Source organism: Heterocephalus glaber, unplaced genomic scaffold, assembly GCF_053883595.1.
Source record: "Heterocephalus glaber isolate CG9 unplaced genomic scaffold, H.glaber_assembly_v1.0 deba00001504, whole genome shotgun sequence".
In the NCBI taxonomy this organism is placed as follows: Eukaryota; Metazoa; Chordata; class Mammalia; order Rodentia; family Bathyergidae; genus Heterocephalus; species Heterocephalus glaber.
This window is the reverse complement of record NW_028258324.1, coordinates 31,274,410-31,297,845: the sequence shown is the minus strand read 5'-3', so window position 1 is coordinate 31,297,845 and position 23,436 is coordinate 31,274,410. Positions and strand designations below refer to the sequence as shown.

General features: G+C 34.3%; 1 protein-coding gene across 1 annotated transcript in view; it reads left to right on the top strand.

The window, feature by feature from the left end:
* Positions 1 to 23,436, top strand: part of Dhx36 (DEAH-box helicase 36) — a 48,591-nt gene that overhangs the window by 16,821 nt on the left and 8,334 nt on the right. The window contains exons 8-19 of the mRNA XM_004834484.3: positions 135 to 301; positions 1,753 to 1,834; positions 6,070 to 6,210; positions 6,456 to 6,558; positions 10,268 to 10,355; positions 11,159 to 11,214; positions 14,514 to 14,578; positions 15,256 to 15,399; positions 17,377 to 17,494; positions 18,153 to 18,251; positions 22,610 to 22,783; positions 22,948 to 23,034. Of these exons, the coding sequence (XP_004834541.1) occupies positions 135 to 301; positions 1,753 to 1,834; positions 6,070 to 6,210; positions 6,456 to 6,558; positions 10,268 to 10,355; positions 11,159 to 11,214; positions 14,514 to 14,578; positions 15,256 to 15,399; positions 17,377 to 17,494; positions 18,153 to 18,251; positions 22,610 to 22,783; positions 22,948 to 23,034 (1,324 nt within the window). The remainder of the gene's footprint in view (positions 1 to 134; positions 302 to 1,752; positions 1,835 to 6,069; positions 6,211 to 6,455; positions 6,559 to 10,267; positions 10,356 to 11,158; positions 11,215 to 14,513; positions 14,579 to 15,255; positions 15,400 to 17,376; positions 17,495 to 18,152; positions 18,252 to 22,609; positions 22,784 to 22,947; positions 23,035 to 23,436) is intronic.

The window sequence follows — 23,436 nt, the reverse complement described above, 5'->3', positions numbered from 1 at the left end:
TGAGTATGATTCAATTAAGGAATTGCAAATTATTATTAAAAGATAATTATCACATTGAATTTTGCAGTTACTAAAGAATAATGATTGCTTTTAAGTTTTGTAGTGAGTTATATACTTCATGATTTTTGTTTTAGGCATTTGTCTAGCGTTAGTCATATCATACTTGATGAAATCCATGAAAGAAATCTACAGTCAGATGTTTTAATGACTGTTACTAAAGATCTTCTCAATTCTCGCCCTGACCTGAAAGTAATATTGATGAGTGCAACATTGAATGCTGAGAAATTTTCAGAATACTTTGGTGAGTAAACTGTGATTGCTACATTAGAGAACATACCAGAAAACCACTGCATTTAACTTTTTACAAAACTAAGATAAGCCGAGCATGGTGGCACATGACATCCAGCACTCAGAAGGCTGAGGCAGAAGGATTGCCTTGAGTTCAGTGCCACACTGAACTAAATAGTGAGATCTTGTCTCAAAAAACAAAGAAAACTAATGTAAATAAATGTTGCATAATTCTGGTTTTCTAGATTAGAGAATTGGGTGTATTTTTTAATGATGCCATCTTCTCTGTTCCCATAGTGAACGTAAGTAGTTTCTTGGTACCATCACCACACAATTGAGGTGACATCATTAAGTCAACCACACATTTGAATAATTTTATAAACATCTTTGTGATTCTTATGTGGTGCTTATGTACTGTCACATGCTAAGTTGACAGTATGCTCGTAATAATAATAATAATACTAGTTTGGAACTGTTATGGAACACCTTCAGAGTGTATTTGGGGTTTTGTCTATTAATCCTCATAAAACTTTGTGATGTATGTAGCGCTATTAGGCCCATTTTTGCAAATGAGAAAATAGCCTCAGAGCAGCGAAGTAACTTAACTCAAGGTTGCATAATTAACAAAAACACAAGTGAATCTGAAACTAAATTTGACTGGCTGCAAAGTACTTTCTTTTAAAATTATGCCTCACTTACCTTTCCTGCTTACAGTTGTGATGGGAGGAAATTAAAATGCAGTATGAGTATGTTTAATAAATGTTTTTGTTTCTCACTTTTAAAAAGCCCTTTAAAATACATTCTGTTAAACCATTATGAGATTAGTTGGAGCAGATATTATGCTAGTTTTAAAATTTATTAAGGTACCCAGAACTAACATTGAGTATCTCACTCAAACTTAACACAGATCAGAGGCAAAGCAGTGGTAGCACAGATGCTTTGACCTCTGCCTGTGTCTTAGCCTTTATATTTAGTACTGCTTGTTATGAAATAGAAATGGTGTTTAAATAATAGTGCTGAGGTGATTTTTTTTAACTGGTCACTTTGAAATAGTATTGAGTTAATATTTGATTAAGTCTTGTTTTGAATAACCCCTCATTCCTGAAATTCTGGATGCCACCAGGGGTAAGGCCAATATCAATATGACTTGGATTCTGATGCAGCACCATTTTGGTGAAAAGCAAAACAGACATCTAATAGGTTTGGAATTCAGCTGAAATTGGCTCTGTTCTTTTATAGTGACATTTTGTAAAACTGACGTATACAGTTTGTACAGAAGTAAAATATTAAGTGAGGACTAGATTGTTGCTTTCTATTAAACTAGATATGGAAAAATAGAGAACTGTACTATAGAACCATTTTCTAAAGTTAGGAAAATTAATAGAGCCATTTTCCTATCTTTAATAGATTGGGGTTTTTTAACATTTGAAAACAAATTAATGTTTGTTTTGTTTGCTATGACAGGTAACTGTCCAATGATACATATACCTGGTTTTACTTTTCCGGTTGTAGAATATCTTTTGGAAGATATAATTGAAAAAATAAGGTAAGTGGACATTAGGAAATAAAAGCAACAAATATGTCACTTCTGTCATACTTTGTTAATCTCAGAAACTTGATGTTGGCCACTTCCATCTAAAACATTTTTCCATAGATTCGGGGATTTTCAAATTTACCTGCACATTAAAATTACCTGGTGTTTAAAAAAATTCAGATGCCCCATGCATGTTCCATACTTAATTACATTAACAGAGTTTAGGTTCATTTCCAGGTATCACTAGTTTTTAAAGACCCTTGGTTGGCAAAGATTGGGGACCTCTTTGATGTTTCTTATTATTTTACTATTTTTTTATTCTTCATGGTTGGCATCCATTGCCCACCTTTTAAATATGATTTACCCTCTGATGTTCAGTCTTTTATCATTTTTTTGTGTTCATTCTGTAATTCACAATTTCCATGACCATAGTTCTATGTTTTTATAGCTCTTTAGCAGTGTGGCTTCAGGATTGAAGATCTTCCTGCATGCTGATTTTTACTCAGCAGCATGCTAGTACTATGGACACCTTGAACCTAACATTTTTTAAGTAAAATCATTTCTTTATTTGACCCTTCCAATTTCCCATTGGTAAAAAAAAAAAATGTGCCTTGCCAGGTATATCTTGTAATAGTTAATAGTATTAATCTTCTTTCCAATTTCCTCTACTGTAAATTTAGAAAGCTAATACATACTTCTCAAGCAGGTAAGTCCCAGGTATGCTAACTGCTCTTTATATGCACAGTAGCTAAGTTACTCCAAATCATTTTGTGCTTTATCTCAACATACACAAACCCTAAGAGCTTTGCCCTTGAATACTCCTCATTCTTTCACTAAAGCTTTTTTTTACCATCTGTTCTTTGCTAATATAATGGTTCCTTTTGTTGTATTCTGGTCTTCAGGCTTCTGTAACAAATCTGATCACATGAAACCTCCCCGCCTCCCAAAGCAAGCTCCTTGCATAGAGCACATCCCTTTGAAAATCTGTTTAAGAGCCTTACTGGTTTTACATGTCATATAACAGAGTATCTCATTGAGTATGTCCAAGTTATTGATGTGCTCAACCTTCTGGCCACTGGCCTTTAGATTCTCTTCCCCAGTGGGCTCTACAAAATTAAATTTGTATTCTTTGATAAGAAAAAGACTAGGAAAGGAGAGTCCCCAAATTCTTTAGCTGGTCAACCCCAGAGCCTTAGTCTTGAGCCTCAGTCTGGCTTCATTCTATGTTTTTTTTAAGCATTTCCCTGTCATGAATCCCATGGCTTGCCCATTTAAATGTCCTACTTCCTAATGCCAGGCCCATGCCCTTTTGTTCATGACTTTGTACTTTGCTACATTTTCTCATTTTAGACTTCTGTTTGCCATCCTTTTCTACCTATGTTACCTTGTCATATAGTATATCTATTTTTGCTTCTTGAACTAGACTTTAAACTCTTCAAGGTCAAAGATTTTGTCTTGTTCATCTCAGTAACTAGTGCTTAGCACAGTGCCTGACCTATAGCAAACATCTAAAATAAATGTTAGATATAGAAACACTAATGAAGAGACTTTTAAAAGACTAATCAAGTCACTTACTAAATGAGAAAACCAGACAGTGATAATGGTAAGATGAGAGCAAAGAGCCACAACTTATTTTACATGGGTAAAAACCATCTGAATTTTGACTGGACATTTTATTTAACAAATGTTTATGAAGGTTTATTCTGTGTCTTGCACTGTGCTAGGTTCCCTGATAAAAAAACAAAGACTTGGTGTGTACCCTTAGAATTTATATCTAGACAGGGAGATATGTAAGCTGTTGTGTAAAAGTCTGGGGAAAATAGTGTATATGGGAAATGAAATTTTATATCAAGAATAGACTGGGCAAGTTCAAAAAGCAATGGAAGAGTATGAAGGAGGAGAATGTATAATTCAGAGAGGGTGGAACATGCTAAAAGTGAGAGAGACAGTATGTAATTGTCTTCTGTGCCTTGGTTTTTATCATCAGTGGTCATACATTTTCTGTGTGCTCCCTCATTTCTACTTTCTACCATATGCTCCACTTCTTACACATTTGACACTTTGTAAGAAAATAATAGGCAACAGCTTGGTGATAATGAAAATTAATTTTTAGGGATCAGTAATCTAAAGTAGTATGATGATAACTTGCATTCTTATACTTCCAGAAAGATAGGGAAGGTACTGTATGGCCAAGGAGTCTCTTGGAGCAAAGAGAACAGCATCTGTGTATAGCTTTCAGAGGAGAATTGACAAGCGCAAGGTCCTGAGTTTAATCCCTGGGACCAAAAGAAAAAAGGGAGAATGGACAGAGTGGTCCATAGTCAGAGATTTTCATCAGAAGACCTCACCTATCCCTTTCCCTGAAGAAGAGCTGTATAGCCAGGAAGTAGAAGGAAAAAAATAATGCGTTGCAAATAAATAAAAGTTATTTTTCCATCAAATTACTATGATGAAAGAAAAATTAATATTAAATGAATCTGTGGGAAAAGAATTTTTTTTTCATTTAATGAAGAAGCTTTATTTTATTTTTAATTTTTTAAAAATACAGTGATATATTTATTGGTACATTTTAAGCATACATAATAATAACAGGCATCATGGGGAATTAGCACCTGTACATACATGGTACATCACGCCCCTTTTTTCCCATTAGAGAAAGAAATTTTTATAAAAATTAGGACTGATGGAAGGAATTTCAATTAATTAGAAATGATAGATAACCAAAAAGTAAATGCTTTCTATGTAAAAAATAAAAAGGCAAATAATGAAGTATAAGATGTCTATCTGGTTATATAATAGTTATAGGGGTAATAGTCTCACTTTATACAAAAAATATATGTACAAGAAATTGTTAAGAACCAGGAAGCTTCAATGCAAAAGTGACAAAGGACAGGAAAGGAGTAGGGTGAGATGATAGGGATGGTTTGGGCACCTGGAGGGTGGTTCAAGATGTTACCTCAGTTTTTTGGAATTGTTGGAGAGGGAACCAGTTTTGGGTCCATCCTGTTGATTAGGACCAGTCTTTGTCTCAGGTTGCCCTACCTCAAGTTGGTGTCTCTGTATGTGTCCAAGATTTAGGGGAATCCCAGGTCACACGTACTGTACTGAATAGGGAAAGGGATTAACACTGTTTGGTGTTTACTGTTTATCAGACACTATACTTGGTCACTATGTTTTTTCATTTCTCAGGCCATACTGCTATTAAAGAGTATCAGTTGTTCAAACAAGACAGACAACTAGAAGTTTAATACTTTGTGGAAGGTCATACAGCTAGTCACTGACAGCAAGCACATCATTTGGAGTCCGTCTGACTCCAAACCACCTGCCCCACCCACCCTTCCCATTGCATCTAGATGCTGACCTCTAGGTTAACTCAGAGGATCTGGGTTAAAGTGTAGATTAATTTTTCTGTTCTCCTCTCCATTCCCCATGCTTCTCCGAACTCACAACAGAAGGGAAGAATTCTTAGAGTGGTAGATTGACACACAAGGACTTGAATGCTGTTCTGTATCTGCCATAAACTATAACTATGACCAGAAGTACCTAGTTCTCTAGCAGGGGTCTATAGGTACAGTGATACCTCAGTTCATGAATGTAATTACATGATTCTGATCACAAACCAAATTGGACAAGAACCAAATCAGATTTCCCCATGAGGTCAGCGTTGAACCTAACCATTGAATTTGATTCGGTTCTCGTCCAATTTGGTTTGTGACCAGAATCATGGAAAGAATTAAGTTTGTGAACCAAGGCACCACCACTGTATATGACTACAGTTTGAGTTTCCTGAGGTGACTAAAAAATTCTTAATATAACAGATCCAAATCAAAAAGTATATGATTTAGGAATCTGTATTTTACAAGTGTCCCAGCGGATTCTTATGTGCAGTTAGGTTTGGAAAACTTTAAAATCTAAGTCTTTCTATTAGTTATTAATTGTACTTTGAACTTACATTAATGTTTTGTTTTCAAATGGACTTAAAATTGAAGGCAAAGTTAATTTACTTTTTGACAGCTAAAGATGGTCTAAAGTTTTGTAGACTTCAGTAGAGAAGAATGTTTTCTCTGTAATGTCAAATTGTATGTATTAGTGAACTCTTACAAATAAGATTTAACCAGCGTTCATTGGAAAGTTCGGAGAAAATGTTTTTAAGAATCTTTTTTAAAATCCTCAACGTAAAAAGTCACACATACAAGGTAAAACTAGAGTTTCAAAAAGTGAAGATACTTAACGAAACTTTATTTTAGATATGTTCCAGAACAAAAGGAACACAGATCCCAATATAAGAGGGGTTTCATGCAAGGGCATGTAAATAGACCAGAAAAAGAAGAAAAAGAAGCAATCTATAAAGAACGTTGGCCAGATTATTTGAGGGAGCTGCGAAGACGGTAAGTTTATGTTGAAGGTGAGAACACAATGGTTGAGTGATTAAAACAAAAAGTTGGGGTTGACTCCTCAAGTTTGTACATAATGAAGGAGAGTGTCAGCTAAACACTGATGATTTGACTTGCAAACATTTATTACCACAGTAATTCTCTCCTATCTGTGTTTCTCTGTTTGAGTTCATTGTAAGCTGTTATAGCAGATTAAACCAAAATAAACTATTTCATGACTTTGTGTTTAATTTTAATAGGTATTCTGCCAGTACTATAGATGTTTTGAAAATGATGGATGATGATAAAGTCGATTTGAATTTGATTGCTGCCCTAATCCAGTACATTGTTTTAGAAGAAGAGGTTAGTTTGTGGTTTGTGTTGTTCCTTCAAGTAACAAATTTTAATTTTATTAATATGCCAAGGCATTGAAAAATACTTTCCTTAAATGGTTTTAAAAATAGGCTGTAAAAGGAATTGTTTTTAGAAATAATCTGTAGATACCAGGGAGTTTGAGCGCTTATTTAGAGAAAAGACCAAATGAAATCTCTGGATTATAAATCTTTTTTTTTTCCCCCCCATTAAGTTTATTGGTACATTTTAGGTATAAAATACAGTTACATTCATCATTGGGATCTTGTACATGAGTCTCTTGGTTCTTATTTTTTTTCCCCTTCCCTTGCCCTCCCTTCACCCCCTCCACCCTTCCCTATTTGCGAAGACCTTGTATCCATTTTTTTCCTCTTCTTATATTTTTTCCTTTCCCTTTTTTCCCTTCCCCTACCCCTCCCAATTCCCCTGGTCTTTTAGACCTTTTCTTCGTGTTACACAATATCAGTTGTACATTTTTTAAATTACAATATTAAGATCTAGGAGACATTACCACAGATTTTACAGAATTTAAAAGGATATAGAAAGCATATTACAAAAATCTATTTTGAAATAAATTTGACACCTTCTAAGAAGTAACTTAGAAGACAAATTAATGAAACTAACTCTGGAGGAAATATAAAATTTGAATAGCACCTATTAAAGAAAGTATATTCCTAGCTTGAAAACCTACCTATATGACAACAGTAGGCTCATAAACATTTTAACTGATAAATTATATCAAACAATTAAAGCAGAAAAAAGAAGGAACACTTCTCCCCTCATTTTAGGAACTCAACATTGTGCTAATCCTAAAACTGGATAAAGATAATAGAAGAAAAAAGTGTGAACATAGATAGAAATTTGTTTAACAAAACAAACTCTTAGAATTCTGATCTGGCAATATGTAGAAAGTGGTTTTATTATAGGGATGGCAGTGTTGGTTCAGCATTGGAAGATCCACCCCCAAAAGTCATCATTTTAACAGAGGAAAGGAGAAAGCCATATGATCCTGTCACTAGTTGGAGAAAGAGTATTGGACTAAATTCTACAGCTATTCATGGTAAAAGCTATCAGGAGACTAGAAGTAGAACAGAACCTTCTCAACCGATCAAAGACATGTACTCCATACTTCCAACAAAAACTCCTTCTATGAATGGAGATGATACAATGCTTTCTCCCTAAAGTGGGGAACAAGGGCATATATGCCTACTCTTCATCTGTCCATTAAACTTTGAAACATAGGTCTAAATCAAAGTAGTCTGGCAATAAAATGACACAACTAGGATAGGATTGGCATGGCAGAAGCAAAATCTTTATATGTAGATGAAATGATCATCTACAGAGAAAATACTAAGAAATCTCTAGGAGCCCCTAGAACTTGTACTTGAATTTAGCAGGATTAGAAAACACAAGGTATATATAAAAATTCAGGTCTGTGTATACTTGCTATAAATGAAGAATTGGATATTGAAATTTAAAAGTTATGTAGGAGTACAAAGGGCCCAGAAAAGCCAAAAACAAAAACAAAAACAGTGTTGGAAGATGTTTAGCACCCAATTTTAAGACTTCTTCTAAAGCTACAGTAATCAAGGCAGTGTTGGTGTAAGGAAAGACATATAGATCATTTGAATAAAACAGAGAATCTAGGAATAGAACCACACATATATGGTCCACTGAGTTTTGAAAGATTATTTAACATTAGCATTTTATAGACTATAAACTCAATTCAAGAGCAGAGGAAGAGATAGTTTCTTCAAGCAAATGGCACTAGAACACCTGGTATCTGTATATAAAAAATTAACCTCAACCCTTGTTTTCCATACATGAAAATAATTTGAAGGGATCTATGAACCTAAATAAGAAAGCCTAAAAGTATAAAACTTTAAGAAGAAATTACAGGGGAAAATATTTATGAATTCGGGGTAGGCAAGAACTACCTAGGATACAAAAACGATGTATAAAAGAAAAAAAATTGATGAGATTCCATCAAAATTTAGAACTTTAAATGACATTATTGAAATGAAAAGTAGTCCTTAAACAGACCATATTTACAATGCATATAACCTATGACCAGAATATATAAAGAATTCTTAGAGCTCATTAATAGACAACCCAATTAAAATGTAGGCATAAGAAGATGATAAATAGCCAGTATAGCACAAGGAATGATGTGCAATTCTAGAATCAGAAAAATACTAATCAGTACAATAATAAGATTGAATTATATACTCATTAGGGAGATGAAGTTAAAAGTTTTAAAAGCCTTGTCATGACTTTCTTTTTGTTGGATTCTCCCACTTTGTGTTTAATTTGTTACGCCCAATGGATTCATTCTGCTGGGTTTCCTGGGGTTGTGATCCTCATTGTCTTTTCCCAGGGTATTGTCTAAAATTTTTTGGAGTGCTGGTTTGGTATTCATGAAGTTCCTGAGGTGCTCTTTATCATGAAAGCATCTTATTTCTCCATCAATTTTGAAAGATAGTTTTGCAGGGTACATCAATCTGGGTTGGAGGCTGTTCTCCTTTAGGGCTTGAAATCCATCACTCCAAGCTCTTCTTGCCTTGAGGGTTTGCATTGAGAAGTCTTCTGTGATTCTGATGGGCTTTCCTTTGTATGTGATTTGTTTCTTTTCTCTCACTGCTTGTAGAATTTTATTCTGTTGGATTTCTGGAACCCTAACTATTATATGCCTATGTGTAGATTTTTTTTGATTAAGGCTAGCTGGAGTCCTATATGCCTCACTTATCTGTATGTCAAGTTCTTTTCCCCTCCTTGGGAAGTTTTCTGCCATCACTTCTGTGAAGAGTTTTTTTTATGTCATCTGCCCTCTCTCCTGTTTCTTCATTGACTCCAATCAGTCTTATGTTATTCTTCTTTGCATCGTCTAGCAGCTGCTGGATTGATTTCTCATGTTCCCTTACAATTTTAAAGTAATTTTTCTTTTCCTGTTCACTAATTGCAATCTTATCTTCTATATTTGAAATTCTATCTTCACATTGATTCATTCTGCTGCGCAGACTTTCCATGGAGTTTTTAATCTCTTGGAAATCTGTTTGTATCTGTTTTATGGATTCCATTTGTTTCCTATGTTCGGATTCCATCATGTTCCTCACATCCTCTATTTTTTCATCTGTGTCCTCTCTAGATTTATTAATCATGTCTTGCACCATGAGCAGAATCTTTGCTGTTATCTGAGTAATTATTTCTGATTTCATTTTTCCCAGATCCTCTTTTTGTTGCCAGTTCAGAGAGCCCAGGTGGTTGAGTATCGGAGTGTTCCATCTCGTTTCCTTTTGGGGTTGCCGTAGGTGATCTGGAAGTCTGTTTTTGAGGCTTGTTTATGTGTCTTCTCATTTCCCTGGGGGCAGGGGTGCTTCTGGCATCCACGTGGCTCACCTTCTGTGCCCTAGGAGCTTGGGATGGCAGCAGGGGAGCTTCCTTCCGGGTGCTGGAACCCACTGAGCTTCTCTGCCCTAGGAGCCTGGGATGGAGGCGGGGAGCTTCCTTTCGGGTGCTGGGACCGGCCGAGCTTCACTGAATTATAAATCTTATTTTTAAAAGTCACCTTGTATATTTTAGATAGTAATTAAATTATTCAGAACTAGTATAGTTTTAATGAAGGCTTAATATGCACAGAATTTTATTGTTAATGTGATTTGTTGGTGTGATCCTTTGTAATGACTATTTCTTTTCTGTATAGGAGGGTGCAATACTGGTCTTTCTGCCAGGCTGGGATAATATCAGTACTTTACATGATCTTTTGATGTCACAAGTGATGTTTAAGTCAGGTATTGTATTGTTGTATTTTATTATAGTTTCAAGAGAGGTATTTGAATAGTGTAGTTTGTTTTTATTCTGTAACTTGAAGAAGGGTTGCTTCTGAGTCTATCTCAATGTAGAAATTTGGTGTTTTAAGTCCAGATTGCTTTTCTTTACTTTCGTTTCATTTTTCTTGTTTTCTTTTTCTTTAAGAATTCAGGTCCGTTCTAAAGTTCAGAGTCACAAATGAAAGTGCTGGATATGTAGTGAAGCTCCTTATTTAGCATTAGGAAGAGAATATTTTACCACTTTTCCTAAATTTACTTAAAAAAATTGAGCCCTTAAAGTCAAAATGTTACATTTGGCATTTTTTTTTCACCCCCTAGGAGTTAAATTAGTGATAGGGATAGAGTTAGAAAAGATTACTCTTGACCTTTTTTTTTGTTGCTGATCTTTTGTTTGGAATATTAGGGGTTTGCATGCTAGGCAAATGCTCTACCACCAAACTACACTAAATTGCCCAGACTGGACTCGGAATCCCTTTGCCTCATCTTCCTGTGCAGCTGGTATTGCTGACCTGCACCGCCGTACCTGGCCTGCTCTCAAATTTGAGCATTCTTCTGGAATTTAGACAAAATGTTTATCAATATAAAACTAATAAAGAATGTCAGCTGAAACTTGCTGAGGCAGTCAGAAAAATATAAAAGATTAAGTTGGTTTGATTACATGTAGAAATATAAATTAAGAATCATGTAGTTCATCTGAATTCATTGTTCTATAGGTAATAGGACTTTTCTGCATCTCTTTTTAAAGCTTATTTTTAAATTTTCAGATAAATTTATCATCATACCATTACATTCACTGATGCCTACAGTAAATCAGACACAGGTATGTTAAATATATTTGTTTTCTTTCAAGCTGAAGCATGTTTTAAGGACTGCTTTTTGTGGGGGTTTTTTTTAAGAAGCATTTTCAGAGTAATCAATATATAAAAATACTTGCCTGAGTATCTTAACAAATGTGCTTCAAGGATGACTACACAAAAAGTTGACTGACAAAGGGTAATCCAAAAATCAAATTAGTTGTGTCAACATTAGGGAAAAGTTTAAAGAATTGGTTTCACTGATAATTTGTCTGGGTTTCCTGAATAAAAGGAACAGATATACCAGAAAAAGATGAGTACCACTAAAATAATTCAACCTAGAAATTAATCATCAATGATGTACTACAGCTTGAAGTTTGAGATTTTTATTTCGTACTTATATCAGCAGGTATGAAATTTCTTGTTTCATTAATAATGTATTTGTGTTTTGCCTCTGTGAGATACAGGGATTTCCCTAATTAGAATGAACACTTGATTCTTAGAAGAAAAGGTAATTTTCTGCACTACATAGTTTTCAGATCCTGGTCAATTTAAATGCATCAGAAAATCTACCATTTTTTCCTCCTAGTTTTCCACCTCTTTTTGTAGGAAAAAAGACTCTATTTATTGGCACTCTAGTCCTGGTTAGGATGCAGCCAGCTGAATGAGATACAGAATACATATGATAGGAAAGAGAGGGGGAAAGAATGAACTTTTGATCCCAAAGACTGGCAAGAAGAATATTTAATGTATAGGTACTTCAGTCTTTTCCCCCTAACCTAGTAAAGTATATATTCTTTTGCTGGAGTATGTGTGACCTGACTAGGAAACATTTTTTTTCCTTTGACTAGTGTTTTTTTGTTTGTTGTTTTAGAATAGGAAAAATTTATTGAGAGAAAGATAGCTTCTGTCTAAGACGGACAGAGGGGGAACTGGAAAATGGGTTGCCTGGTCACCCAACTTCTCAGAGGTATTTTATGGGACAAAGCCTTGAGATGAGGCAGGTTCAAGGTGGGACAAAACTAGTCAACTAGTAACATTACAAGTACAGTCCCTTAGGTAATATTGATCCAATTACAAATCACAAGGTGGACAAAACTATGAATAACCAATAAGATTATGACAAGTATAGTTGCATAGGTAATATTGATTAAATGGGAATCCAATGAGGAAACAAGTCATGTAGCAAGCATACAAGGAATGAGCAAGGATTTTCCCTGGTAAGGGGTGGGTCAGGGATCTCTCTTGGAAGATCTTGGTCCTTCACCCAGGTGATGGATACCTATTTAGAATATCAGTCACTGCTGTTTATCCTATGTGGGTGTGGTAGTTTCCTTTTACATTGCTGGCCTTCAGTGAATGTGTCTAGATTGTCCTCTATGTTGATTCCTCCTAGCTGGCCCTGTCTAACTGCCTACAAGATACGTAATTAATTTACCTTTCTACAATATTCCCCCCTCTGAAGAAGTACCCCTCACCGCTGTGAGGGGGCAAAGGGCAAAGACCTTTCTGGCTACTTCCAGCTGAAGAGGGTCAGAGTTGTGATCAGCAGTCAGAGTTACTCTACAGAGGGTCTATCTAAAGGCCCTTGATAGGCACCAGGCATGGTCATCTTGGGTAGGCCTATAGCTTTGAGCCTGGAGGAGACAAAGCCAAAGAAACAGTTAAGAATACATGGGCCAAATAATAAGGTCACCAGGATTCCTATGAATATAGCCAACAAGCGTTTCCACCAGGAGGAACTAGTAATAGGCTCCTACAAAGAGGAGAATGTTCAGGGGACTTCAGAATCGGACATAGAAGTCATATTGTAATTTTGCGGTTAGTTATGAGCTGTTTACAAGGTTGATCTGGTGGATCCCAGTAAAAAAAAGTCTAGCACATTTGTCATTAGTATGACCACTTGGAGTTTGGCAGGCACTGGGCAAGAATAAAGACAATTTTAAGAAATTAGATATATAATTAGTATAATCTAAGCATGAGCACGAGAATGGAAAGGCAGGCTGGGAAAAGAGTAACACTTAGAAACTGGAATAGTGAGTGATTGTAACCTGTTAGCACTTAGACTCTTTTATTGATGAAGGTTATCTATAAGTCTGATATTTTGTCATAAGTCTCTCCAGTCTTAGCTGTAAGATAGAGACAATTGAAGGACAAATTTAGCTAAGAAATTTAAAACTAGCTGAGCTCTTAATAGATTCTACCATAGTTTTTCCTAATGATCCATACCTATGGTCTGCTACTGGAATAGCTGGAAACTGCCAGAAGGGGTCAGTAATTGGAGCCCTTTTATATATCTAGCTTTATTACTATGGCTTTATTTTTATACATCTTTTGGTCATTCTTTTCTGCTGGTGTTTAAGACCAAAATGTATGAACCAGAACTTTCGAAACAAGAGTTACAGTGAAGCAAAATCTGTGAAACAGAACTTAACGAAACAAAAGTTATAGTGAAGCTGGGTGTTTAAGACAAAAATCTATGAACAGAACTTAAAAAACAAAAGTTACAGTGAAGCAAAAAGACCAGCGTTAGAACCTATGAAAGAAAACTCTTACCTCTGACCAGTAATCTCAGTGGAAGACCTCCAAAATGATATAGGGGGAATAGATGCAACTCCCAACCTGCTAGATATCTGAAGTTCAAGTTCGTGTTCTCTAAAAATGATGAATTTTAGGAACAATGGAGGTTAAGAGTAGGAAAAACTTACGGAAAGATAGCTTCTGTCTAAGAGTAACAGAAGAGAGACTGGAAACTGGGTTGCCCGTTTGTTTGACTACTCTTTATAGAGTGGATAAGTGTATGCATTTTTTTGCATTGTAGCTAGTGGTACTTTACTACATGTCTTCTTTCTTTAGTCTCATTGTCAGGGGTAGGCAGTGTTATTTCTGGGATTCAGTATTTGAAGAGCTCTGTTTTATTACTCCAATGTAATTGCAAATTATGTATAATGGCACAGCCAGCTGACATCCATTTTGATGAGTTGGGTATTGATGTGTCCGTAACCCATGTAGATTTGGGCTCACATTTCTTATCTTTAAACTTCTTTTTCTGTATCTTATACCCTCCTATTTTTGTTGAACCGTATGCTATAAATTTCAGTTACGTTATTTGAAATACTACAGATTTCAAATCTATAGAAGCTGATTTACCAAAAGAGAATTTTATAATATATATATATATATTTTTTGTAAGTATAAATAAATAATAGATACATGTTAGTAATTGAACAGAGTGCTAAAAATGAATCAGATGTGAAGTAATTACAATAAAAATGTACTGGAATTTAGTGTACGTTTAGGATTCTGATGTATTCATTCTTAACAGGTATTTAAAAGAACTCCTCCTGGTGTTCGGAAAATAGTAATTGCCACCAACATCGCAGAGACTAGGTAAAAATAGTTTTAAATATAAATTATTGATAAGTACTTAAGTTTCAAGCCCTGCAAATTATTAATATAACATCTTTTTTCTATACAAGATACTACTTACAGTTTCTTAAAGGTTTTGTTTTTTTTTAACTTAGTCATGGTAGTAAGCATAACTTTTATTTTTTTATTTTGTTTGTTTTAACCTGTTTTAGCCCTTTTCATCAACATGACCTTTTAAGTGATTTTTTTTCAAAGCTTTTTGTAAAGAGGTGTGGGAGCCAAAGTTGGTTTGGTCTTTGTTGCCTGATCTCCAGTTGGGGATGATATTATTTGAGAATTAGTAGTATGTAGCCCTTAAAACTTATTTTGTTCCCTTCAGGTGCTATATATAGTTTAGTCACTGAACAAATTACTTTATAGAAGCTGATATTGGGGGACCCACATAATTAAATGTAAAAATAATAGTGGGAAAGCTACAAAGTTTGGCTGTGGGCAAGTAAGAGTTTAGTACATGGTCTGCAGAATTAGCACTGTGCTGCCACTGGAGCTACCGATGCTGCCTCAGTTGCTTGATTCCTGTAATGCTGGTAAAAATGAGAAGAGTGGCAAAAATGCTCTAAAAACTATCTGTAGGCTTGCTACAGGCTAACAGTGATTTGATGTGTTTTTAATATTTTGTATATTTATTTTCCAAACAGCATTACCATAGATGATGTAGTTTTTGTGATAGATGGAGGAAAAATTAAAGAGACACACTTCGATACTCAGAACAACATCAGTACGATGTCTGCTGAGTGGGTTAGTAAAGCTAATGCCAAACAGAGGAAAGGTCGAGCTGGAAGGTAAGGTGATACCTTTGTCCAAAGCATTTAGAACACAAAGAAACTTTTCTTGTAGCAAAATATGTCACTGTAATTTAAAAATATTTATGAAGTTACCTTTCATATTTTAAATTTAATACAGCATAATTTTAAATGGGAAATTGTTATAGTTACAGCATTTGGGAAAGTATCTACCATATAATCTAATTTGTAAATGTTTTATCTCTGATTCTTTGATTCATGTAAATTAAGATTCTTTATGTTACTGATGACTTTTCCATTCTTTTTTTAAAATTATGTATTACTCAGTAGCAACTCAAGCTATTTCCGTGTTATATTATCCCCTAACCCTTTACATATATTAACTTTGTGCAATTTTCACTACAGTGCAATGAGGTAGGTAGGTTGTCATTTCCACTTTTAAGATTAAGAAAATAAATATATAAAGAAATAATTAGGCATCACATGGTTTTGTAGAAGTAGAACCATGATGTTAATCCAGGCAATCTGCCTCCACAGTTTGGGTTCCTAGTCAGTGTACTTGATAGGCATGTTGATTTTTCACCAGTTGTTACCAACATAAACACAAGAAAGTACTTTTTTTTCATTGATGTGGCAGTAGCATAATAAATAATCTCATTATTAAGAAAAAATAAAAAGTATTTGCTTTGAACTTCACAGTTTTTTTTTTTATTTCTTCCTTTTAATGTATACTTTACACTCTTATTCATGTGATTGATAGAATCATGTCTGGAGCTGCAACAGAGTTTTTCTTTTGTCTCTTACAGGTAGAAAAGATTCCCATTAATCTTCAGATATGGACCTATTTAAGAAAAAATTGAATGAAAGCTGTATCATTTTGTTATCCCTTTGAGTTGCATTCTATAAAAGTTCTGACCCACTGGTGTGATCTTCACAGATTACCCAGTATGAGTTGATTTCCAGGTGGTTTATTAAGATTGTGCAGTTGATGTTTTGGCCCAGTCATTCCTTCAGCAAAACCTAATGAGATTGACATTATTTTGGAGACCAGAGTAGGCTATACTACATGTCCCTCAATGGAAGTATTTTTGATTCTGGAGAGATGGTCAGACACATATAGTTAATGGTGGATCTACATAGACCCATTGTGAAAATTTTTAGAATTTGTTTTCCTATAGTAGCAAAAGCCTACAGAAGTACTTACTGTGCTTGAATAATACATGAATTTCTGTTACCTCTTCACATATGACTTTAATATTGTTGGAAAAATGGAATCACTCATGTCACTAGTTGCCAATATGAAACTGAAATTTCTAGTGTCCCTCTGAAAGCTCACTAAATAAAAGGGACTTAAAGTCTTTTCAAATAACAGACAGGCTGACATAATTCCATGTATCCACAGGCACATTTGAATTTATAACTCTTCATTTTGACCTGAGTAGACTGCTCTTACTAAGCATGCTCATCTGAAATCTGTCCATAATAGGGAACCAGAGTATTGGCAGCGATAAGGAATCTTGTATTTGTTAAAGAAATTAGCATATGATAAATATCACAATACAATTAGGAAGAGTAAGTTCTAATGTTCTGTAACACAATAGGTTGGCTAGTTCATAATAAAGCATTACATATTTTATGAATAGCCAAAAGAGAGGCACTTGAAGGCTTCAAACAAAGTTATTAAGGAAATGGAAATGCCAGTTACTGTGATTGATCAGTACACATTGTGTACATGTATTTAAGTGTCACAGTACACCTCATAACTATGTATAATATTCCATACTAATTAAAAAGAAAAACCATGATTAAAAAAACCCAAAAACTGACACATTAGGAAAGAGGGTTTAGGGTTTTTCAAGAACTAATGGGAAGAAGGAAATGAGATTCATAGAAATGAAATACTAATTTTGTGGCATGTAAGAAATAAATATTGGCTGCTTTCCTTTACTGTTTTCTCTGGAATTCTAAAAAGTCATTGATAACGCTTTTGGGGTTTTTTTTTCTTTCTTTTTAAAGAGTTCAACCTGGTCATTGCTATCATCTGTATAATGGTCTTAGAGCAAGTCTTCTAGATGACTATCAACTACCAGAAATTTTGAGAACTCCTTTGGAAGAACTTTGTTTGCAAATAAAGGTAAATTAGGTGGGAGAGTGAAGATTCTAAATGGGAGGTAGTATTCTAATTGCAAAATCTTGTATAGAAGAAAGTACTGTATTAATGTATAAGAACTTTTTTTCATGTCTCAGACAATTGTTTTACCTTCCTTCAGATGTATATTAAGTAGTGTATAGTTATATGCAGTTCTGGAACTAGGCTTCCTATGTTTGAATCCCACTTCCTCCCTGAAGCATTGGGCAGATTATCTAACTTCATATAACTTCTTCGAACAGTATATGACACATATGAGTGTTCAGAAATGTTAGCTACTTGTTACATCTTAAGATTTATCCCTTATTAGAAACCACTTAGCATTTTTTAGCATCTTACATATTTTGATGTATTAAGCCTTACTTTGAAGGTAATCAGTAGTCAATTTTTGAGATTTTCTTTTTTGTACTGGGGATCGAACTTGGGACCTTGTGCTTTCAATGAATTTTTGAGATTTTTAACTAGCTACTTCTCTGACTGGTAAGGCAGTAGTATATTGGCCTTTAAATGTATTTTATATAGTCACATGTAATTTTTATTTGATAAAAATAACTAACTTGAAAATCATTCGTCAATTTGGTGGTTTGACTAAATTGTTATGTTAATATATTGTATATGTTTAATTATTTTGTCTTTCCCACAGATTTTAAGGCTAGGTGGAATTGCTTATTTTCTGAGTAGATTAATGGATCCACCGTCAAATGAGGCTGTGTTGCTCTCCATAAGACACCTGATGGAACTGGCAAGTTTAATATATATACACACACACACACACACACATTTTTTAGTAGTACATGTTTGCAGTACATAATGTTTACATTCCTTGTGTGAAGTTAGTATGTGTACATAACACATCACAATTCCCTTTCCCTTCCCCTTTTGCCCCGTACCTCTCTATCTCTTGACCTTTCCATTCCAGGAAAGATCTATCTCCAGATTTCTTATATATCTTTTATTTTGCTCTTCATTTATACTGTAGGGTTTTCATGTAAGAAAAACCATGTGATATTTAAGCTTGTGTGTCTGATTTATTTCACTCAACATTATGGTCTCGAGGTGCATCCATTTTTGTACAAATGACAAGTTTATCTTTCATTATGGCAGAGTAGTAGTACTCCGTTGTGTGTAAAGAACACATTTTTTTGTCCATTCATTTGTTGATGGACTTACAGGCTGCTTCCAAGATTTAGCTGTTAAGAATTGTGCAGCTGTAAACATGGGTGTGTCACTGCAGTGTGATATCTTTAATACTTTCGGGTAGATACCAAAAAGGGAACTAGCTAGGTCAAATGGAATTTCTAGTTTTAGTTCTTTGAGGAAACTCTGTACTTTTTTCTTTTAAATTCTAGCATAAAGTGTTAATAAATCAATGAATGTTAAGTATCAAATTTAATTTGTTATTAGACTTTAGCTTGGTATGTTCTTATAGGATTAGGCTTTTTCTCTCTTTTTTTTTTTCCATTGCAAGCCTGATTTAAAATACATGAAATTTTGAATTTTTTAGTTGCTGGTTTTTATGTATATTCTTGAAATAAATTTGATTTAGTCACCTCTTCCTATCATTTTTTTTATCAAATTCAGGTAATTATAGTACAGTTTGGGGTTTTTTTTGTTTTTTTTTGTTTTTTTGGTACTGGGAATCGAACTCAGGACCTTGCGCCTGTGAGGCAGGCAGTGGAACCACTGAGCTAAACCCCAGCCCTAGTACAGATATTTTTTAAAGGCAACTCTTAAATTTCTTTTGAAGAAATACTAACAAAATGGTCTTTGTCCAAAATGCTTAAGTCCTCAACCTGTCATTTTTGTTTTGAAACACTGTTTCCAGGTTTAATTGACCCCTTAGGGGCGGTCCCTCCCACACAAGCAAGACTGTATTTAAAGAGGCACAGGACTCTAGTGAGTTAATGCCCGCAGTAAAGAGAAAGGCACAGAAGTTAAGAGATCTACTGTGCACTATACCTGTAGCTATTAATTTTTGGAGCAATTTAAACCATGAATTAAATTTAAAATTCAGTCTCTATTTCTAATAACACATTTCAGATACTCAGTAATACATGTGGCTACCGTTCTGGATAGCAAAGAAGTAGAACATTTGTGTCTTTTTTATAAGTTCTTATGGTTAGGGTTGGGTTAGAGTAGTCAGAGACATGTTTTAAATATTTCGCAGGTTTTGGGGGCCATCCAGTTTTGATGATGTGAATACATTGGAACATTATAATAATCTGTTAACATAATAAACTGTTTAAATGAAAAAGCATTGTAATTATCTATCTCTACTGGGATTTGGATTAGATTTAGTGAGATCACTGGAATTTAGGAAGTAGTGAGGTTTTACTATTGACTTCTTCCCAGCCAGACTTTTAGGTAATACAGTGTCATTCTGGAGATGTAGGTGGTGAGCAGAGAATCAGCTTATTTATCCTACAGATAGACAACCAGAAGACACACCTGGACTCAGGCCCAAGTGGCATGATTTCCTCTCTCCTAATTGAATAGAAGAGCAAGTTTTAGCCATTTGTAGACAGTACATGAAAAGGGCAGCAAATCTTTGCCAACTTGAGGGATCAGACCCACAATTTTTTAGAAACACTTTTTATTTTGAAATACAGCATGCACATCCAGGAAAGATGAGAATAAAAATGTACATTTTAGGATTTCTGACAAAGTAAGCACTGTTTAGTAATTACTTAGGTCAAGAAGAACCCATGCAAAAAGCCCCCTTTGTATGTTCTTTCAGTTTATCCTGTGTCCCTTAAACCTAAAGATAGCCTCTATCATAATTTCTGTCATTACTGTATTGGTAATCTTTCACTTGTTTTGTCATACAAATAGGCATGTCTGTAAAGAGTTGTTTAATTTTGCCAATTTTGTGAACTTTATACGAACTCAAAAAGTATATGGAATTTTTTTTCTTTATAGGTGGGAGGAACAGCATTCCTTTTTCTTTCAGTTAACATTGTGAGATTCTTCTGCCTTGTTGCTTTTACATATACAATAGTTTATTTATTTTCTTTACCATGTTTTATCATATGAGAACTGAAAGATATTTTCTATTTTGGGCTACCATGTAACATTGATGTGAATATTTTTCAGTATTCAGTGTTTCCTGCTGCTCAAGTTCACATGTATCTCAATGGTATATACTTAATTGTGAATTCACTGGGTCATTACGTATACATGGTTGGTGAGAGTTCTAAGTAGAAGTCTAATTACTCTATAATTTCACTAATCCTTGGTATTATCAGTCATATAGTAATCATACTGGTAAGTGTCTAGCTATTTTAATTTTTGGATTTAATTTGCATTTCCATGACTCATTGAATTTATGAGCAGCTTTTTATGTTAACTGCCTATTTGGAAATCTTTTCAGTGTATTGTTGATGCTTGTTTTTCTGTTAGGTTGTAGATTATACACTTCCTGTGTACTCTTAATCAGAGCCTTTTATCAGTTGTGTATTGACTATGTCTATATTTTCTTTGCTTTTTTTAATAGTTTCTAATGCACAAAACATTTCAATGCTTCAGAGTTACTGTTTTTTGCCCCATAATAATGCTGCATACTCTGGGATCATGAAGTTTTATTTTTTAAACTTGTTTTGTTTTCACATTTAGCTATGTAATCCATCTGTATTTGATGTGTGTGGTAAGACAGGAGCCTTAAGCTTTTGTATAGGTAGATTTGATTGATGGAATACTGTTATAACAGTAGTGGTGAACTTATGGCATGCAGGCCACAGCAGGCTGTTTGTATCATTGAAAAATCTAAAAGGTTCCTATCACTGCTCCAGAAAAATTCATCCTTCTTTCTGCCATACCCTTTGACAAAGTGTCTTTGGGCTTGCATATTGGCCTGTATTTTTATCCTGAGCTGGTGTCACACTGCCTTAATTATCAATTTGGGGAGAATTGAAATATTTATACTGCTTTACATAGTAGAACATGATGTATCATCTAATAACTACATGTAGAGTTTTTCTGTTTGTGATTTTGTTGCTGTTGTATTGAATTACATTGATAATTCAGATGTTAAACCAGCTTGATCCCTGAAATAAACCTAGCTACTTGGATTCAGCTAGGCATTACAGTATTTTGCTTTGCCTTTTTTAATGTATAAAACTATTTAGTAGTTTTCTTCAAATGTCCCTGTCAAACTTAGGTATCAAGATTATGGTAGGACCAGGGACTTAGCTCAGTGGTGCCGCTGCCTGCCTTGCAAGCGCAAGGTCCTGAGTTCCATCCCCGGCACACCACCCCCCATCCCCCGCCAAAGAAAGATTATGGTAGGCTGAAGAATTATAGTTCTATTCTCTTCGAGTTTTTGTAAAATCAAAATGTTTAGAAATTTGTCTGATGTTAATTTTATGTTAAAAATTATTGTATTTTCTTATATGTCTAGTTTTGTGTACTGAAATTCTATTTATAAAATTATTTGTAGATAAAAATTTAAACCCCAGGATGATAATTCTTCTAGAGAGGATGATGTATGTTGTTTCTTCTGGGGAAGGAGACCTCAATCTCACCTCCTTGAGTGTCTACCTTTCCCCTAATCCTAGATTTGTAATTTTTACAGATCTTTTGCTAATTCTTGGTATCTTAGAGCCACTTGTTGAGCCATTCTCAGGCTTGTGGTTGGACCAGATTACCAAGGGAGCCAGAGTACAAGTCATTCCCATTTTCCAGGATTCTAGACACAACCGTTTTCTTTTCTTTCCTGTCTCATTGCGCCTAAAGGAGTAAAATCTAGGGTTTGTGTGTTTGACCCAGCTATGTATCACTGTATCTTTTTGTTTTTGTCTTTTCTGCACCACTTGTGCTTTTGTGGTTGATTTTTATTTGACTAAACATTATGCCAAGTTGTGGATTAATTTTGTTTTTGTTTAAATAAATTTTTAACCTTTGCTAACATCAGAATTTATGTTTTGATAGAAAAAACTACAGCAGAACAATAAGGAAAAGTGAAATATCAGTTGAAGATTAAACTAGTTCAGCATTTGGGTTTAAGAAAATGAGTAGTGACTAGTTATCTTTCTTAAGTAAACTAAAATAGCTTTAATCATAATGCTTTACCATGCTTGTTTTAAAAATAATTTTTCTTTACAGAATGCTTTGGATAAACAAGAAGAATTGACACCTCTTGGAGTCCACTTAGCACGATTACCAGTTGAACCACATATTGGGAAAATGATTCTTTTTGGAGCTCTTTTCTGTTGCTTAGACCCGGTACTCACTATTGCTGCTAGTCTTAGCTTCAAAGATCCTTTTGTTATTCCATTGGTAAGAAATAGGACCATAGAGGCTAAGCATATTTAGATACTAAAAGTAGTTGTTGCTTTAGATACCTTTTAAATTTTTATTAGTATAGTTTTATTACCTTATTAGAATATTTTTTAGTGTCAGAAAAGTTTAAATTACCTTTATCTTTTTTGTTCATTTGTTAGGGAAAAGAAAAGATTGCAGATGCAAGAAGAAAGGAATTAGCAAAGGAAACTAGAAGTGATCACCTGACAGTTGTGAATGCGTTTGAGGTATTAAAAAAAATTTTGGCTAGATTTTCATAGATTATTCCATTGAAGAACTGATAATAAAATAGAATAGGAATAAATTTAACCTTTAAAAAAATTATATTACACATACCAGGAATAAATGGCTGAGAATGTTTAAAATTAGGTGAATATTTGAAAAATAGCTAATTCATTTTGAATTTTGTAGTACCTCAATTATATTTACCCTTTTAGGATAAATGCTTTATTTGTGTTTTGGAAAGAATAAAACAAATGAACTATTTAAATTTTTATATTTGATAGTTTTCTTTCATCTTAGCTTCATGACAATCTCCATTAATAAACTAATCTTATATTCAGATTTAACACTTTGATTGGGTATTGTAAGTATGCTTATAATTCAGATTAGGAAGACATTCTCTTCTA